General features: G+C 44.9%; 1 protein-coding gene across 20 annotated transcripts in view; it reads right to left on the minus strand.

The window, feature by feature from the left end:
- Nucleotides 1-2,754: 2,754 nt before the first annotated feature.
- ADAMTS9 (ADAM metallopeptidase with thrombospondin type 1 motif 9) overlaps nt 2,755-19,761 on the minus strand; it is a 167,641-nt gene continuing 150,634 nt past the window's right edge. For 12 of the 20 annotated variants that reach the window (XM_071212139.1, XM_058288353.2, XM_058288347.2 and 9 more), the window contains 3 exons: nt 15,996-16,100; nt 6,246-6,340; nt 2,755-4,234 (listed from right to left, as the gene is read on the minus strand). In XM_071212139.1, coding sequence (XP_071068240.1) covers nt 6,251-6,340; nt 15,996-16,100 — 195 coding nt within the window. In that variant the 3' untranslated portion in view covers nt 2,755-4,234; nt 6,246-6,250. Of the gene's footprint in view, nt 4,235-6,245; nt 6,341-13,045; nt 13,339-15,995; nt 16,101-19,761 lie in introns of those variants that run through there. The other 8 variants (XM_058288340.2, XM_071212137.1, XM_058288349.2 and 5 more) reach the window with 1 other exon arrangement.

The following is a 19,761-nucleotide window of genomic DNA, read 5'->3' on the forward strand; positions in this document are numbered from 1 at the left end:
TAATGCCAATTTAAAATGTGTCATTGAGCACTACATTTAGACTTAAAACCATATAGGTCAATTTTCCATTTTGGAACATTAAAAAATTTTAGGGCTATATATTTATATTATAGCTTTATATTTATTAGATTTAAATACTCAGGAAGGTTTGTTTGTTAAGTTGGATAATTGAAGGACTTAAGACAGAAATAAAATTCATGAAATATATAAATGCTGCATAAAATATCTGAAGGTGTTGAATGACCTGAGTAATAAATGGAACAAAAATTATGGAAAGATTTTTTTAAAGAAGTAATTGATAAAAACTAGGCTAAGTCAAACAATAGGATTTAAAAGCTGAACTCAAAAGTGTGAGGAAGAACTAGGTTTTTGAGTTGTAAAATTGGATCTTGTCTTCTCTACACACAAACACCATCTTCCACCACACAAAACACTCAAGTCAATGGTCTGTAAGGCCACCGGATCTAAGTCCTGACAAAATGATATGATACAAGCTGGCTACAATGTGAGCATTTCTACACAAGCTTATGTTTCATCTTCTTTCCTGTCATAACTGGATGCCTGTCTTATGAGCATTTAGAACATTTGTTTCCTTTGTCCTTTTTGGATATCGTGATTTATGATGTTGTAAAACTAACTGTATCACCCACACACCAGGCAGACAAAACATGTACCCCAGACAACAGCAAAGCTGGTCTTCAAAAGTTTTTTGGGGGGTGGGGAGCAGATGTGGCTCAAGCTATTGAGCGCCTCCTTCCCACATGGGAAGGTCCTGGGTTCGGTTCTTGGTGCCTCCTAAAAACAAACAAACAAACAAACAAACAACAGGCAAAGAAACAAAAAAACCAACTCAGGGGAGCCAATGGGACTCAGTGGGTTGAGCACCGGCTTTCCACATATGAGGTCTTGGGTTAATTTCCTGCCCTGGTACCTAAAAAAAAAAAAGTTTTTGAGTGAAAATTTGATATTTGGTATTTAAAAAAAAAAAAGGGCTTCATGTCAAAGAAACTAAAATCAATGTCTGGACTTATTTTTAATTCTGAGTTAGGTTCGAGGGCAGTAGAATGATCTCTTCAGGGCCGAGGCCCTTTCAAGATCATAGGCACATCTTGCATGATCGCCTGGAATCAAAGCAGGAAAAAACTGCAGGCTTAGCGTGAAGGCCCAGGCTTGCGACTCCAGCGACAGAGCAGGCGCTCTCCCGCCATCTGCTGGTGACAGAGTCTTCCGCGTTGGGTAGTTGGACGTTATGCCGACTCCTGGCTTTGTAGCTAAGGACGTTTGCAAAAGAGGAAATTCTGACCACCCTTATTGAAACAGCGACACACTCACCCCATGGCACCTCTCTTCCTGGCTTTCTTTCTCTCCGTGGTGCTTGTCACGTCTGACACACTAGGCTTTCCTTGCTACTTATTACATTTACACCAATCAGAAGAGAAAGGAATAGCAAAGGGAACGCCATGTGTATGAAGGCTTCCAGGTAGTAAAGTTCCTGGGACTCATGGGATGACATGGTGTCACATGTTGGCATCTGGATGTCCATGTGTCCCTGATGATTTTGTGGAGCCACCACACCAGCCCTGGACTGCTTATCTCCGTGCTTCTTTTACGTAATAGTGAAACATACCGTTTTAGGTGAAAGCCACTGTTATCAGCTGTTGGATGTAATTCCTAACTGATACAACGCACGCCTTCATCGATGTCAGCTTACACTTGCTGATGCACATTAGAGGGCAGCTATTTTGCCACTGCTAGTGCAGGGCTTAAAGGGTTTTCAGAAAACACTTCATCCTATTAGGTGGATGGGAGAACTATCAAATGGCCTCATTTTATGGAGGAAGAAACTAAGGCTCAGGGTCATTCATACAGCTGGTAGATGTCAGAGACAGGACTAGAACCCAGGATTCAGGAGAGGCTGAAGGATAACTGGGGGTGGAATGGGGGATGGGCTACGGGGTTGGGAGACTACACACAGGCATGCATGCCCACACACGATAGGGGATCTACAGTAGATACCTGCTGCCATTTCCTGCTTCGATCTCATCTTCCCTTTTCTGCTAATGAAACCCTTCTTCCCCCCTGGGAACTGTTCCTCTTCCAACTGCAGCTGTCAGTCACTGGACTCTAGTTGGTACAGGAGCCCAGGACCATGTGACTGGTCCAGGAGAGGTCAGGGGACCCAATCAGAGCCAAACAGACTTTGTTTGAGGGCTGCCACTTATTCGGTGGGTGTGAATGTGGGCCTGTTCATGTCTTTAAGGCTTTGTCTCCTTGTCCATAAAAAGCCACCAAGCCTATTACCTACTCTATTTGGGGGATGTGAGGATGAGATGAGCTGATGGTGAAGGGCCTGGCACATGCTGCTGCCCTGTTGCTTGGCTGTGAGTAGAACTGTCTGGGGAGCTCTCATTGCCCTGAACACCATCGGCCCACATTGTACAAACCACTATTACTGCAAATTACCATGTAAGTCCAAAGACCTCCACTTAGATTTCCTTTTTGTTTATTTGTTTTCTATCACACAGATAACACTTTATGCCCCTGATTTCCAGAAGAACTGCTTTAACTGATTTGGGTGATGAAAAGACAGATCCTGGGGACAGTCTCCATCCCTCACCTGCATCAAGAGCAGCAACTGTACTAGAGGGGGCTAATAAAACCTGACTGTCACCTCAAACCAGCAATTAAAAAAACTAGAGGCTTTTTCATTCCAACTTGAATCAAGAGCCCAGGAACCATACTGAAAAACAAATGTTTGGAAGTGGTCATGGTATTTATTCATAATATACTTCACAATGTATTAATAATGGAGACTAACACTCATTCATACACTGAGTGTAACTGTTCCTGCAGCACGCTGGAGTTCTGGGGATTGAAGAATACTGCCAGGCTTTGTCCTGCTCTCTGGTGTTTGGGAAGCAGGTAGTTTCTCAATCCAAGCATCTTCCATGGGCCACTGATGACGACGTCCCTTCAGGTCAGAAGGGCTGAGAGACCGTGGCTTTGACACTTCCATTTGGGCAAGAAGTAGCAAAGAGTAGACTAATGGAAGATCAGAAAGACTCAGGCATCTTAGACTCCGTAGTTCATTTCTTCTCACAAATGGCAATTACTACAGCAACCTCGGAAACTGGCAGGTCTGGGCTCCTGGTGAGAAGAGAAGTCATGTCCCCTGGCAGTGTCTTCATGCCAAAGGCAACCCTGACGACCCGGCCCCGGTTCTGAACTCCGGGCGGGCTGGGGGTGCTGGAGGCCCCTCCTTCCTGTGCACCCTCTGTCTCGGTAACGGTAAACTCAGATGCCACTTTGGAAGATCTTGGCAACATGGTGAAAGGACATCACTTTCCCAAGGTCACACTGTAGTGAGGCTGCTCGCGGGACTCCCCATTTCACCCGCAGGCAACCAAGGCACCGAGCAAAGCATATTAGGAAGAGCGAGTCCAACCCTCTTCCAAAAAAGCCATGTCCAAAAATAAGGGCAAACAGCTGGTCTTCTTTATCCAAGTGATTCTGTCTATTGGAAATTGTCCTTCCATTCCTCCCTTTTATTAAAAGTGTTTACATTTCTAAGTCTGTAGGTCCATTAAATACATACAATATTAGCACCAAGGCAGAAATTTTTCCCAGAGATCACATGAAACCGAAGAGACAGTGAACGTAATTAATGGCTGGTACAATCTGTGATACCACTAACTTACTTATTGGCTAATGGTACTTTCCTAGAAATGCCAAAAATACCCTTATACGACTCTCGTAGCACCTTGATGGCGGCGAGGATGTTTTCGAATACAAATTACAATTTTAAAAAAAGTATCAAGGAAACATTTACAGATAGAAAGTAAACAATAGTGTACCGTGATAATGAAGGATCACTTTTTGTCATAGGACTACATATAATGTAGAGTACGTAAAATGCAGTGGTCTGACTGCAACGGACAAAATGATGCAAAGGCAGTCATAATAGAATCATTTTACGTACAAAAATATTACATCACAATAAATAATTTCAAACATAAATATTAAACTTTACATCATTAGGATATTTCACATACACACACACATATATGAATATATATGCATGCGTATATATGTCTGTATATGCATATGTACACACATACACGTACACACACACAAGCATACAAATGTTCACATGCACACATGCACCCAAATTTAAGGTGGAGGTATTGCATTACTATCCTTCATCCATCTCATAATGGCTTTCTCTTCAGAGCACCTGAGAAATGAAAAAACAGGAAATATGAATCTTCTGCCTCAAATGCCGTTAAGTCAAGAGCAGATAAACCACACATTGTTATACACAGAAATTTTAAAAAAGCCAACATTTTCTCTAGAATGTAAAAGCAATGCTTGTTTGCTAGATGAAACTTGGAAATTTCAAAGAAGCATAAAGAATTAAACAAAAATTCAGAAGCCTGAAATCTCCCCACATAAAAGTACTTATCAAATATTGTTATATTTCCTTCTAGTATTTTTCTATATATGTATGTTTAGAGATGTAAATATATCTATAAAATTTACTACATAAAAATGTAAGTTTTGCTATACCCATGAGTTTTACTGCATGGAAAAGACATGCAAAATTTATTACTATATATAAAATTTATAAAATACATATAAAAATGGGGCTCTGTAGTGGATATTTGCTGGTTTGGCCTGCTTCCATCCCATATCCCCTTTTCTGCTAACAAAACCCTTCTTTCCCTGTGGGAACCATTCCTCTTCCAACTGAAGCTGTCAATCATTTGACTCTAGGTGGATACACTATCCCACTCCCCTGCACACTGTGATTGGTTCAGAAAAGGCCACGTGACCCAGCCAGAGCCAAATAAAGTTTATTTCTGAGGGACTGAACGGATGCTGGGGGTGAAGAAACATTCGTTTGAGAACATTAGCTAATGTCATCAATGATGCTGGCTACAGCTTCCAAGGGCCAGGGGCCATGATGTAGAGGAGAAGGTCTGCTGGAGAATGAACCATTTAAGAGGAAACCTTTGCCAAGAGATGGAGAAAGAGAGAGATCTGATGATTCTTTTTGAGCCTCTGGACCCAGACATGCCTGAAACTAGACTACTTCTTGGACATCTCAATTGTTGAAGACAATAAATTCCCTTCTTTTTCTTTCTCATTGCCCCTTGAAAGGGAAATAATCCTAACTTAAGACCATAAGTTAGAATACAGATATTTAATTAAACATTAAAACGTTGACACATAAATGTCAAATAGGTAATCCTATGTCAAGATTTTGAAGAACTTTACGGGTAACTGGGGTTGGAAGCTCGAGGGAAGCTGTAAAAGGGTTATATGACTTGGTTGAGCCGAAAGCCCTGGGACAAGGAAAAGAGCAACCAATTCAGATGTTTGCCCAACAGAGGGCGCACTTGCTAGCATAATGTCCCAGGGACTGTCAAACTCTAATTGTTCACCTGGGAATTTTGTTAAAATGCAGATTCAGATCCAGTAGGTCTAGGGTGATGAAAGATTCTGCATTTCTATCTAACAAACTCCCAGGTGAGGTCTGACAATGCTGGTCCTTGGATGCCACTGAGACGAGCAAGATCGTAGAATAGTGTACTGATGGAAAGCATTGGCTTTGGCGTGGGTCACTCCCGGGTTCTGCCAAGAGGCTTTAGTGCATGCGAGCTCAGGCAAACAACTTAATTGTTCTGGGCCTCATCTGTAAAATGAAGACGATAACTGTCCCGATTTGTGGTTCTGTCATGAGGATTCAATGAAACAATGTCTGTAGAGTGTTTAGCATAGTGCCTGACACACGGTGAAGGTTCAATAAGTGCCAATCCTATTATTCTAATACTCCTGGGCAGCATTTCTCAAAGATGATCTGTGAGTCAACTGCATCAGAATTCCCTTGGGAGGTTCTTAAAAATAAAGATAGACCCTTGGGTTCAACAGAGACCTAGTGAAAAAGAACCTTTGGAGATGGAGTCCAGTAAGCAGCATTTTTAATAAGCTCTGAAGAGGAATCTGATGCAGGAGATCTAGGGATCTCTCCAAGGGTGGAGAAGAGATGGCTTCAGTTGTGGGAGGACAGATGGACAGGAAAGAAAAGGTAGAAAAGTACACTTGGCCAGCTTCAAGATGCTCAACAGTCATCCTGTCTGGGGGAAATGGATCCACCCATGTTTGCCTCATCATTAAGCAACAGAAAGAATTAGAGAGAGAGAAAGAGAGACAAACAGACAGACAGACATACATGTAGGACTTACCTTAGCTATAAAACTCGCACCTCCAGGCCAGTGCCAGAGGACGGAGTGCATTTTCCACAGTAACCACCGCATTTCCCTACGACTCGGGTACCATCCTGCAAGGAGATGCATCATTTTAGACTATCTGCTTGCCTAATGTTTCCAGGTGCTTGCACTGGCTTCTTGTGCAATCCTTTTTACCTGCTGAGTAGAAGCTGTTGGGGATTGAATTCATGTCTCCCCACAAAAGGCATGTTCTGGTCTCAAACCCTGGCCCTGTGGGTGTGAACCCATTTGTAAATAGGACCTTTGAAGGCTATTAGTTAAGGTGTGCCCAAAGTGAATGAGGGTGGGCCTTAATCCAGAATGGCTGAAGTCCTCGCAAGCAAAGGAAATTGGACGTGGATGGAGAAGCCACAGGGAACAGTCAGCACCTGGAAGTCAACGGAACCCAGAAGAGACAGGAGAAGTCATCACTATGTATATTGCCATGTGACAGAAAAGCCAAGGACCAAAGCTCGCTGGCAGCCAGCCCCGAAGTGCCAAAGTCTTTGGGGAGAAAGCATTGCCTTGCTGATGTCTCAATTTTGGACTTCTCGTAGCCTTAGAACTGTGAGCCGATAAATTCCTGTTGTTTAAGCCAACCCATTGTATGGTATTTACTTTAGCAGCAAGGAAACTCAAAAGTAGAGTCCAATATCCTCACCGTGGTCTAAGCAGGGGTTGGCAAACTATGGCCTGTGGGTAAAATCCAGCCCATCACCTTTTTTAACATGCTAAAATTTTACATGCTAAGAATGGTTTTACATTTTTAAAGGGTTGACAAAATCAAAACAAGAATATTTCTTGACAAATGGTATGAAATTCAAATTTCAGTCTCCATAAATAAAGTTTCATTGGTGCAGAGCCATGCTCCTTCATTTACCTAGTGTCCACGGCTGCTTTCACGCTACAACAGCAGAGCTGAATAACTCAACAGCTCTCATCACTTCACACTGCCATTCAGTGTACTAAAATCATACTGACACAGTTTTAACTTGTGTGTTTTGAATGCCATGTGTGTTGCTGTACTATAGCATTTTATTTACTTTTTTATTACCAGTGTACACCCATCGTGTCAAAACAAGAAGAGAAAAGCGGATTTCAAATGTCGCACTTTTAAGACATAGTGTGTGGACTGTTTTGCCAAATTAGATGGCAAAGCACTATCTTTACTATGCATTGACACTATAGCTGTGCTAAAAGAATCAACACCAACATTACCAACCTAAGCACTCATTACAATACCCCATCTCAAGGGAAAGCAATGGTGAGAAATTTAGAATATTTAAAAAGGGATGTATCACAAGCATAATTTCATCACAAAAATTAAAAAAGAGGCTGCAATGAAGTAAGTTTCCAAGTGGCTCATCTGTTAGCCAAGTCATGAAAACTATTTACTGTGGGCTAATTAAATCACATTTAATTGCAGCAACTGAAGAAATGTGTCTGGAGAAAATAAACTTTTTAAACTTTTTTGCTGAAAAAGTTGATGGCCCTGGGAGCAACATCTACAGTCAGTTATAAAACAAGGCAACTGGTTTCAAATAGTTTTCTCTGGCTTTTGATAAGTCAACAGATATTTTAAAATATTTCTTTGTTGCTGTTGTTTACTCAAAGAGTCTCTGCCAAGTTGAAGTGAACTAAAGAGCTGGCCTCTTTGATTCATCTGTGTGGAACAGGTACAGGCAAGGATATTTCTCAAAGATGTTTAGAAAACTACTGCAACAACTGAAGTGGAATCTGCTAAGATGTGCTACCACTGATGATGGTAAAATATGTATGGAGCAGAAAAAACCTTAGTTGGACAAAATTTACAAACTTGTGAAAATGTAAGGTGTTTAAAGTTTATGGTTATTTGTCAGCAGGTAATCTGTGGAAAATACTTGAACATATCAAGTGTCAATGAACCATTAGCATCTATAGTGAATGTCATTCATTCACTATCAAGGACTTAACTATCATTCAGTCTTGCGATTTTTTTTTTTTTTGTTAGAAATTGAAGCTGCATACTCTGACTTGTCCTACCATACAACAGTTCAGTGGCTTAAGAGTGGTAAGATTTTATTGTGATTTTTAAGCTCAGGGTCAAAACTGACTTTACTCTGAACAGGAAGAACTGCCTTCAATCACTATAAATTGAACATTTAATGGCTTGGGACATTAACTTTTGCTAGAGACTATAAAGCTTCTTAATACATTCTGCCTAAAATTACTAGGAAAATTGCATTTATATGCAAAATTTATGGTAAAGATAGTAAAACTTAGGTAAAGTTATTTCAATGACAATATTGTATGGATCATAAGTAATATTCAGCTGCTTTATACACTTCTCTTGTTCTTAAAATTAAAACAAGGAGCTACGTCTCCATTTCAAACAAACTTATAGCAGATATATTTTCTGATCTTAATCTACAGTTCTAACAACAGTTTTCAGAATTTGATGCAAGTGCAGAGGAGATTTCCATATTTCAAAACTCATTTAACTGTGTAGTTGAGGAGCTTCTATTTCACCTTCAATTGGAAGTGATTAACCTGCAATGTAATGATAAGCTAAAAGGAAAATATCAAGAGAAAAATCTAATAGAATTCTATAAATGCCTGCCCAACAATGAATATGTTCTATTAAATTTATATGGTTGTGGACTGAAAATCAGTGTTTGGTGAAACCTACCTTTGTGAGAAGACATTTTCAAATACAAAATACATAAAATCTCATTTCAGATCAGCATTAACAGAAAAACGTTTGCTATCAACTTTGATATTAGAGAACATGGATTAAGCAAAATGTTATCCTCCCCAGTATATTCCATTATTCTCATTAGCAGACCTGTACTACAAAAATTTGTGCTCTCAATTATTATTCTACTTTGAATTCAATCAATAAAATTTTTGTACAAACTTGTTTTCTTTTTTGTCGTACAAGTACATACATACTGTCATTGATTTTTGCCTCCTGGATTCCAAAGCTGAAAATATATACTCCCTGGACCTGTACAGAAAAAGTTCGTCAACCCTTGGTCTTAAGCCATGTGTGGTCTTTGCCTGCCTGCCTGTCCAGATTCATCCTGCCCCACTCTCCCCTCCGCCCATGCTCATATTTCTTTGGGTTGCTCATCCGACATGCTCACACCACACAAGGCCTTTGCACATGGCTTTCCTTCTCATTGCAGCTCTTTTCCCTCTGCCTCTCCATCTGCACCACAGCACCCTAACTTTTGCCTGGTAAATTCTTTAGAACCCAGCTTGAAGGCTGCTTCTTCTAAGAAGCCTTCCTGGCCCAGTTACCTGCTGCACTGCACTCTGTAATTGAGCCTCTACTTCTCTACTATCTGTCTTTCTGTTAGCAGGTGCTCCACGATGGCAGGGCCAATATCTTGTTAAAATTCGAGAGTCCCCAAATCCTGGCACAGTGTCTGGCTCTTAGAGACACTAGACACGTTTGTTGAAGGAATGAATACATGAATGAATGATAAAGGCTGAAGTTGAGGTTGACTCTTCTTTCTGAACTACAATTCAAACTGCCCTCCTAGTTAGTTCCCCTAATGCTTTACTATGAAAAACCCCTTGCTTAATTGTGGCACCATATTCCATTGTACAAATTTACTGTAAGTCATATAACCACACCCCCAACATTCAATAACAAAATGTTTTGTATTTTTCACTATAGGGAATAAACTCAGTGAGGAACAATATTTGTGCCTTCAATTTGGGTTTATATATTTGGGACTACGTTCTCAGAACTGGGTACAAGTGCATGAAGATTTTGTTTATATGGCTATACCATGACAGTTTCCTGCAAGCCACAAGATATGGTGTTAAAAAGGAAGGAGGGAAGCAGATTTGGCTCAACTGCTAAGAGTGTCCGCCTACCATATGGGAGGTTCAGGGTTCAAACCCAGGGTCTCCTGACCCATGTGATGAGCTGGCTCATTCTTAGTGCTGATGCACACAAGAAGTGCCGTGCCATGCAGGGGTGCCCCCTGCATAGGGGAGCCCCACGCACAAGAAGTGTGTCCTGCAAGAAGAGCCACCTTGCACAAAGAAAGTCCAGCCTGCCCAGGAGTGACACCACACACACAGAGAGCTGATGCAGAAAGATGATGCAATAAAAGGAGACACAGGTTCCTGGTGCTGCTGACGAGAATGTAGGCAGACACAGTAGAACACGCAGCAGATGGACACACAGAGCAGACAACCGGGGGGCGGGGGATGGTGGGAAGGGGAGAGAAAAAAAAAAGAAAGGAAGGAAGGAGGGAGGGAGATGTCAATTTAAAAAATTGTAAAAATAAATAGTTTCTTATTTTTAATGTCTTGCATGCCTTTGATTATGAGTGAGGTTGTACTGGGAGTAATTTCTATCACATTACTTGGTCCTAGTTTTACTTTCATTCCGGAGCTAGTTCGCGTCGTGACCAACAAGTCTTCTAGCCCGGAACCTTCCCACAAGCCTCAGGCCTAGAGCTGGTGGCCTTGATGATGCAAACACACTAGGAATGTTTTCTTTCTCATCAAAGGTTATGTGTCACCCAATTCTCTGCTGAGACACTTCGAGTCAAACTGCCTGAGCTTGTATTTCAGCTTTAAACAAATGCTTTTAAGAATTAGTTTCCAGTTTCCTTGTTCATCTGTGAAATGGAGTTAATAATAGTCTCTACTCAAAAGTTCACTTTAAATGAGATCACGTGTGTAAAGTGCATAGCACAGTACTTGGTCTAATGTGCATGCTCAATAAATATGAACTATTATGATGAAAAAGGTATTTTTTATACGTAGCTCTCCAACATAGCCAGTTCTCAAGGAGATGAGGGTTTGGGTAATTATAAAGTCAGAGGGCTGGCTTTCCAAAGTCCATGCCATCTCATTAAGTGGAACTCTGTTAACTTGAAACTTAGATAAAGGCTGAGCTAAAACTTCATTTTTACTGCAGAATAAAAAAAAGCCACACCGAGCAAATGAATAGCATAAAAATGACAGTCACAGAAACCGTGTCTATTTCAGAGGAAAGGGAATGTGCTGGAGCATTTCACAGACACCCACGCACATGTAATGAAACACTCATCATAAATCACCCGCTTCTTCATTAAAGCAGGCCCACCAAGCACCTCTTTTCAACGAGTATTTTGTTAACCTTGTTTGAGCTGTTCTATATAATTTAAATGGACAAATCTGTTTCATTAAGAATAGTTTATATTTCATACTTTTCACTAATTCTGCCCTTTTTCTCAGACAATATGACTAGGAAGGTTGAGCTCATACGATTTAGGAAGACCAGAGCATCTTTTAACTGAAATTATTTACATTTCTTTGGAGTGTGGGGGGAGAAAGTTGGCCTGGGGTGCGGGTTAATTTTGCTAAGAAAATCTAGAATTGATAATGAGTGGAGAAATGATTTTAGGTCCTAAAATTGAATATCAGGATGAAAATCATACATGGTGAAACTGACTTGAATATCCCTGAAACTGTCCACAAAACACAACGTAGATATTTGTTTTCAAACACAACTTTGGACAGTTACACATGTATGACTGTATGTATAAACATGTCTAGTTTCTATAGGAATTTACAGAATAGATAGCACACATTTAGAAAGTATAATTTTCCAGCATTTTACTATACTACTGTGTAGTATCACTATTATACCCGGTAGAGAGTTGAATTTTCAAAAGTTAATTGCATGTTGGGAGGCAATCCCACGATAGATAAACGTGAGCTGACACTAGCGCGCGCACGTGGCATGTGTGTGTATCTCAGGTTGCCTTAAGTCTTTGGGATCATGAACGATTTGAGAGAGAGGAACTAATAAGTGTCTCTCCTCTGTGGCAATGCTACTTTGGTTATTTTTTTATTTCAAAGCAATTCTTGGATTTACAGCCGCTCCCCCTCCCCCCACCACAAGAACGCCCCGGGGGCTGGCAGCCAGGCCTAGGAAATCAGGCGCTACCTGCAGCCTGAGCGCACACCCCCCCGGCACACAGGCAAGGCAGAGAGCCTGGAGGGCCTGCTCTCTGCAGCCGGCTCTGAGGGCCCTTTTGGAACTTCCTCCCTGGACAGGCTGCAGCTGGAGTGGAATTGTGAGTGGAGCTCAAGGGTGCTTTCGGATTCTGAGTACTTCCGTGGCTTAAGGATACACAGAATTTCGACATTTGCTCTCAGTGCTATGCGTGGGCCACGGCCCCCTTTCTGTCTGGCTGCCGCTCATAGAAGAGTGTCAACCCATCGGAACTTGAACGAAGCAGGTGCAGCCAACGCCTGTGCTTCGCCCATGACTCACCTCCCAGGTAGGGGGCCCAGGTGGAAAGTCCACATGCCACTGGCCCCCGGACCACGGCTCCACGCGCACCTCAAGCAGGCTCGCCTCCTGCGTCACCGCGGCCAGCTGCTGAAACCCTGCGGCCAGCCTCAGGGCTACGAGCAGCCTGACACTAAGAGCTGCTGATGCTGCTCCGTTTGTGCTTCACAAGAACCCAGGGGCATAAGGAATAGCACGAGACCCCCATTTTAAGGACGAGGAGACTGGGGCCTCCAAGTTCAATAATTTGCCCAACTCAGGCAGTCTGACTTGGACCCCACATGCTTAAACACTGCCCTGTGCAGCCACCGTGGGCAGCTACTCTGCTGCTTGGGGGTAAGACTGATCCAATCAAAACCACCTTGCACCCTCACCCTCTGTCCCCTTCTCCAACTCACCCTCCCAAGATTCTTATCTCACTCTCACTACACTGCCCAAATTCCCTGGTAGTGGGGGAGCTGGGGGGAACATAAGAATTGAATGCATTAAATTGCATAATACATAATAGCTATTTTATTTATAATTATTTTTATGGTTGTTGAAATTAAGAGATTTCTTTCTATTGCACACAAGGTAGCCAACAGTGAATTTGACATTGAGACCTGTTTTTAACCTGCTTTGCCCCTAGTATGAAGACAGCGTCCTGTCCTCAGAGTGGTACTGGAGATCCCATTTTACCCTAAATGACTGCAGTTTTCCTTTAGTTTTACTTGGGGAAAACACTTGATTGTCAGGCAGGTTTGGAAAATTGATGTTTTCATTGTATTTTTCCCTCTGCAGCTCCTAGCAGAAAAGCAAAAGAAAATGAAGGTTTTTTTTGAGGCTTGAATCAAAGCACGGCTGTTTGGAGAGGCAAGTACTATAACTGAGGAGGCTCTGAGTGTCTCTCAGGGGCAAGGTGAAGGCAGGTAACAAGTGGGAGCAGACTGTGCCCAATTTTCCAAAGTGTCTTCCCTGGAACACTGTAGTACAGGGGAATTAAAAGGCCAAACTTTGAAAAAGAGGTCTTGCAACTGGTTTAATTTAGGCCAGTGGTTCTCAAAATGTGGCCCCAACCAGGGGCATCAGCCTCACCTGGGGAACTGCTAGAAATGTAAATTACCAGGCCCCTCCCCAATGGACGGTTTTCACAAAACAGCAATCTTGCCAAGGTAGTGATCATTCTCTCCAGAAGGTGGCGCACTCAGCTTTAATTATTTTCAGCTTCTTGATGAAAACTGCAACATTGACACACACTGGCTGAAGAAACAGAACTGTGACTTGTATTACACAGTTTACTAGAGAGTTTGCTTCATGTCTGACCATATTTTGGACAGTTACTTTTTTTTTTTCCTCTGGGTCATTGATACAAAATACATGGACCCTGGAGGTAGGGGTGGGGGTAGAACATTATAATTTTGGGCATGTTCTAAAGTGCACATTGTTAAAGCTTGCTCCTCTCAACTATTTTTATTTCTTTCGTTGAAAGGAAAATAATGATTAATTTACAAGCAATCAGTATAGCCATTTAGTTCATCAGATTTGAGGTGGCTGATTGCAACAGATGGAGAAAAGTGGAAGTGATATAGTTTTTTTGCAGACACAACGTAATCCTAGAGAAAAGCATCAAGAAACACTGGGATAGTCCTGGGAAGTCATATTTGGATGCTCCTTCTCTTCCTGGGAGGAAGAAGGATAGAGCTTGTTCTATACACTCTAATTTTTCTTAGGTGGAAATATTTTTGATAGAGTTTTGAGATTTAGCAAAGAAAAATAATGAAATTTTTAAAAAATTTGAGATAAAAATAACGTTTTTACTATAAGTATAGCCCATGCAATGTTTGAGACATACTTACGCTAAAAATGTTCCTTATTTATTTGAAGTTCAAATTTAACTGGGTGTCCTGTATTTTTTTTCTGGCAGCCCTATTTTGAAATAATATTTCACTTTCCCAGTTCTCTTCTTTTTTTCCCTCCCCCAACCTAAATTTCTGAGGAGAACCAGAGGCAGGCTGGGGGAATAGGCTATATTCCAGGAAGTTTCCTATTTGTCCACAAGTCACATCCTGCCCTCACAGTCTCAGAACTTCTGAGGAAAGACGGGAAGGGGCGTCTTCTACCTCGGCTGTGTATTAGAGTCACCTGGGGAGTTTTCATCTCCACCCGGTCAGGGCTGTACCCCTGAGAGATGCCCAGTGGTTAACGTGGGTGGGACCTGGCAGGAGCACTCGTTTCCAGGCCAGTCTAATGGACAGCCAGGTTGAGAAGCAGTATATAGGGGTGCTTCTCATGCTGTGCTGTGCATAGGAAATCACCTGGGGCCTTGTTCACTTCAGACCCCGGCTCCACAGGTTGGGGTCCAGACCCCACAATTCCAGCAAGCACACAGGTGATGCTCACGGTCTGTGTGGACCACACTTTGAGTAGCAAGATCTTAGAGCATTAAAAAAACTGATTGTTGTAGAGCCTGTCTTTCTAGAACTCATTGGAAACTTTACCTAACTTTCCCTCTCATCTAGACTCTCTGATATTTCAAATTTTTCTTAAAAAAACCACACACACACACAAGACCACTTTCCTTAAATTCACAAAAGTGGATAACAGGTTGGCTGGCTGCAAGGTGTTGGAGCCACACGCCTCACACTGCTTTTAGCTCCTCACCTAAGCAGTGTTTTTAAAAAAAATTTGCCTCCTTCCTCTTCTCCTGCCCTGCTGTTTTTGCTGTCTTGTTTTCTCATTTTCCCTCCTCTAGGATTCACTGGAATTTGATCCTGGAGCCTCTGATGTGGAGAGAGGTTCCCTGTCAAGTGCACCACCTCAGTTCCTTATCCCTTTTATGCTTCATCTTGACTCTGCATTTCTCTTTTGTTGTGTCATCATCTTGTTGCATGACTCACTTGTGTGTACTGCCTCACTGTGCGGACACCTGGCTTGCCATGCGGGCGTTTGGCTCACCACGCCAGCACTCGGCTCACCGCATGGACACTCAGCTCGCCACGCAGGCACTTGTATGGGCATTTGGCTTATCATGCCAGCACTCGGTTCACCACGCTGGCACCTGGCTTGCTGCGCGGGCACTTGGCTCACCATGTGGGCACTGGCTCACTGCACAGGCATGCTTTCTCTTCTTTTTCACCAGGTAGGCCCCAGGGATTGAACCTGGGTCCTCCCATATGGTGGGTGGAAGTTCTATCACTTGAGCCACATTGGCTTCCCCAGTTCTTTTAATTCCTGGCAGGTTCATAGCTTCTCCTCTTGAGGAACCAATTCCAGAGTTCCATGGGCCTGCACTCCCTACTCTGCTCACACATACATGCTTCGGCCTTGATTTATTCCCTACATTTTCTTCCTGACACTTTGCAAAATGGTTTGAGGCAGTGGGCAAGCACACTCGTGCCTTTTTTCACCACCGCCACAGTTTTTACAAACAAACAACAACCTCCAACTAAACTGTAACTTACCGTTGACTTCTTGATGTCAGAGACGGCGTAATTCCCTTGTGAGATCCACCTGGCAGATTCGGTTAAAGACAGGCCGGTTCCATAAAGGTTGATGCTAAAACGACCCTAGGATAAAGGGCCCAAGGAAAAGTAGAGGTGACACAATGAAAGATATCTTGGAAAGAAGGATATTAATTACATCAGTAGCTACTAATATTGAGGTTTCCACTCCCCTGCCAAGCACTGTACAAGCATCATCACATCCATCTTTGTAAAAGCGCTGTGAAGGGGTGGTATTCTTTACCACTGGGGAAACTGAGACCTGCCAGGTGAGTCATTTCTCCAGGGATACGGTGAGAGCCCATCTCATAACCACCTGACTTCAAAGTCCTTGCTCTCAACCGCAACTCTTCTGCCTCCCTAACACAACCATCCTGGTGTTTCTCACAATGATCAGATTCCTTCAGGAAGAAGATGCCAGTGTAATTATTCTAACAAGATCTCGCTGCCAAGGCTTCCGGGCTCCGGATGCGGGTGGCGATTAGCACTCACTGTGCAGAGCAGAGTGCGGCGGGAATTCAAAGAGGCGGTGCAGTCTCAGGCAAGGCCAGCAGAGGGCAGGCTTGGCCTGCTCAAGACCACCTGGGACTGGGGGTGGAGAGGGGCGCAGCTTCTTCCAGGGCAAAGGAAACGAGATTTCCCAACAGGCTCCAGCATTCCCTTCAAAACGCGACCTCGGGTGTTTCAACACTTTTTTCTAAGGAGAGGGTGCAGCAGAGAGATCCTCCTGCTTTCTCCATCTGTCTCTCTCTCCCCCAGTCTCTCTGTCCAAAATGACTCTGCAAAGGCATCTGAAACAGTTTCCTCTCGAGCTTCCGCCCCACGTGCCCTCTGTTGACAGCAGGCAACCCTAGAGCTCCGTGTCCTAACTGCTCTACTGCGGCCAGTCTCAGATTGAGAAGGTTCTGCACCAACATGCCCTTGTGACTGCTTTTAGGATCCACAACTTGGTCAAAACAGCCTTTTATAAAACAGGGAGGGGCTGAGGAGGAGGCTCAGCCACTCAGACCTGGCGTCAGGTCAGCCGTCACCTGTGATGGGGTCCTGACACCGCTTTACTTATCTGCCTCTTAGAACCTCAATTTGCCCATCTGTAAAATGAAAGCTAATAAAAGTTACCTCTCACAGAGCACCGGAGGGTCGCCTTACTGAAATGAGCCCTGTCACCTAAGGCTGGAACTTAGTAGATACTCAAAAACCTTGTGTCAGCCCTGTGTGTTCTCACTGTTTTGTAACTGTTATTTTTCTCTCCAACATAATGGTAAGTGTATTGATAACAGGGACTTGGCCTTGTTTTGCTTTCTTGAGGCAATTATGGCTTGTAACAGAGTTCTAATAAGTATTACTTCCTTGCTCTGTACTATTAAGACTTCCTGCCTCTGTAAAACAGGGACAGCTAGGATCCCGCTCCTGGAGGGGACTAGGGGACTCGGTCTGGTGTGAGTCAAAGGTGCTCACCAGGGGCTGACCTAGTCCAGACGTCCACCAATGCCTGGGGACGTGCGCTTGTCACTGCCGGCCGCGCGCGGGTGGAGGTCAGGGGAGCTGCCAAGCACCCTCCTTGCACAGGGCAGTCCCCCCAACAAGATTCTCCAGCTCAGAAGGTCAGGGATGGCAGCAGGGCCCGAGGTCACTGGCCAGGGTCGCCGGAGGGCCTGGCGCTGCCCGCACCACGGCTCTGCCTGTGCCTTCTGCCGCCGCCCTTGACTGAGGAGGAGGCCGGGTGGCCCCAGGGCGCCCCATGTGCCCAGCTCGCCCCCTCCCTGGCACTGGCAGCTGCAAAGAGGACACCCGCTACTGCGTTGGGAGCTCTCCGGGAGCCGGTGGCCGCGGCGGGCCAGCCTGCTCTGCCTGGGCCAGCACATCTGCGGTGCCGTCACCGAGTGCTTCTGGGTCACTGCAGCTGCGAGCCAGGGGGCGACTGGGTCCTGCTGGGGCACAGCCAGTTACACCGGCCCACACACAGAGCTGCCAGATGCCTGGGATTCAGATCACGGTCCACCCCACACTGCCAAAAGCTCTCCCATGGGGAGCGACGTTGTCACGCTGCGGCTGCCCCTGCCTGCCACCTTCTCCTCCTCATCACCCCGCCTGCCTCGTGGTACCTGCTGGGCCACTGCCCCTCCTTGGTCCTGCTGGATAGTGGCTGGGGGATGCTCGGTGAGGACGAGTTCCTGCCCTCCCCACTCCACCTTGTAGAGGGAGACGTCGGCGTCTGGGCCAGCAGACCTGTGAGAGCTGTTTCTCGGTGCCAAGCACCGGCAGCCGGCCTGCCCACGCTACGCTGTGAGCTGGGGCCCTCCTCCTGCCAGCTGGACAGTACCCCGTGGCTGGTGGAGCTGGGACTGCCGGAGGTCCGAGCACCCCAGACCTTCACCGGGGTCACCTGCTTCTCCAACTGGGTGGCTGAGGTGGAGGACAGAATGCCCCCCCCGCTCTGTTTCTCCCCAGGACAACACTAGCTTTGCCGAGAGGGCCCAGGGGACACACCCTCCTTCCAGGGTTCCTCTTCTGGGCTCCCCTGTCCTCCAGAGGTCACCCCCACCCCAAGCCTGGCAAAATAAAAAAAAATAATTTTTGTGAAAGGTCAGTTGTGCCAAGGTTGAGAAACCCCGGTGTAGAGGACGGACTTGTGGAATCTGACTCCCCTACTTTCAGGGTGACTGTGGGCAAGGGACTTAGCCTTTCTGAGCCCATCTGTGAAATGGGTTAGTGACACCTAGCCTGTGCACGGAAGGGAGTTAGATAGAAGATATAATGCATCTCACTCATTACCTGGAAGAGAGCAGGATTTATTTATTTTTGGAAATCATTTTTATGACAGTACTACACAGATGCTAGTGGCTGCTCCGGTGTTTGTGACTATGCACTGATGCTCACAGACCCCCCGTCTGGCCTGCAGATGTTGGATTCTGGGTGCTGCCTGATCCCCCTGGCTGTCTTATCATCTTACTGTGGTTTCCACACCAGCGAGTGGTTCCACCGCCTACGTGGCGCCCTCGCCTCCTGTCCCTGCTGCCAGCAGCTCTCTTTTCTCCCTCACCATCCTGCTTCCCACTCGGGCTGCCTGCTCGCCTCTTTGCCAGGAGAACAGGGACTTGGTCTGCTTTAGCGTCACAGAAGGTCCAGGCCCCCGCGCGGACTCTGAGCCCGAGAGGGCCTGCAGCTGCATCCAGGTGTGCTCAGAACGCACTCCTAGGTGGGCTGCCGTCTTACCGACGGGCCACCAGCCGCGGCGGAGCAGGAGGTGGTCCTTCTCATCCTCGTCCTGCCTGTCCCCGTTCAGGGGCGTGCCCCTTCAGCAGCGTCCCAGCTGGCGGTTAGCATCTAAACGCCGAGTGCCACCAGAGCTGTAACAACTCTGTCCTTTCTAGCTCTGGTCTGGGACACCTTTGCCCATGAAGGCCCCATCTTCAGGGCCTAAAAGGCACAGCCTTTTATTTTCACAAGTAACTACTACCTCCTGCTGCTAATTCCAAACAGCAGAATTGAGTCATAAAGAGTTATGCATACAGCAGGTGCTCCACAAAGGTTTGCAAAAGATATGCCTTAGATCAAAGGGCAGTCTGGTTCTCTCTTTGGACAGCATAAATGCTTGAAACTCTTGCCTTAGCAGGGTCAGACAGACGCCTCTACCATCAGCAGTTTGCATTCAGACACACTTGGACCAATGCCATCCCCTGCTGAGCACCAGCTGTGTGCGTTTGGGCCAGGCACCCAATGTCTC

The sequence above is a fragment of the Dasypus novemcinctus genome, chromosome 26 (assembly GCF_030445035.2).
Source record: "Dasypus novemcinctus isolate mDasNov1 chromosome 26, mDasNov1.1.hap2, whole genome shotgun sequence".
In the NCBI taxonomy this organism is placed as follows: domain Eukaryota; kingdom Metazoa; phylum Chordata; class Mammalia; order Cingulata; family Dasypodidae; genus Dasypus; species Dasypus novemcinctus.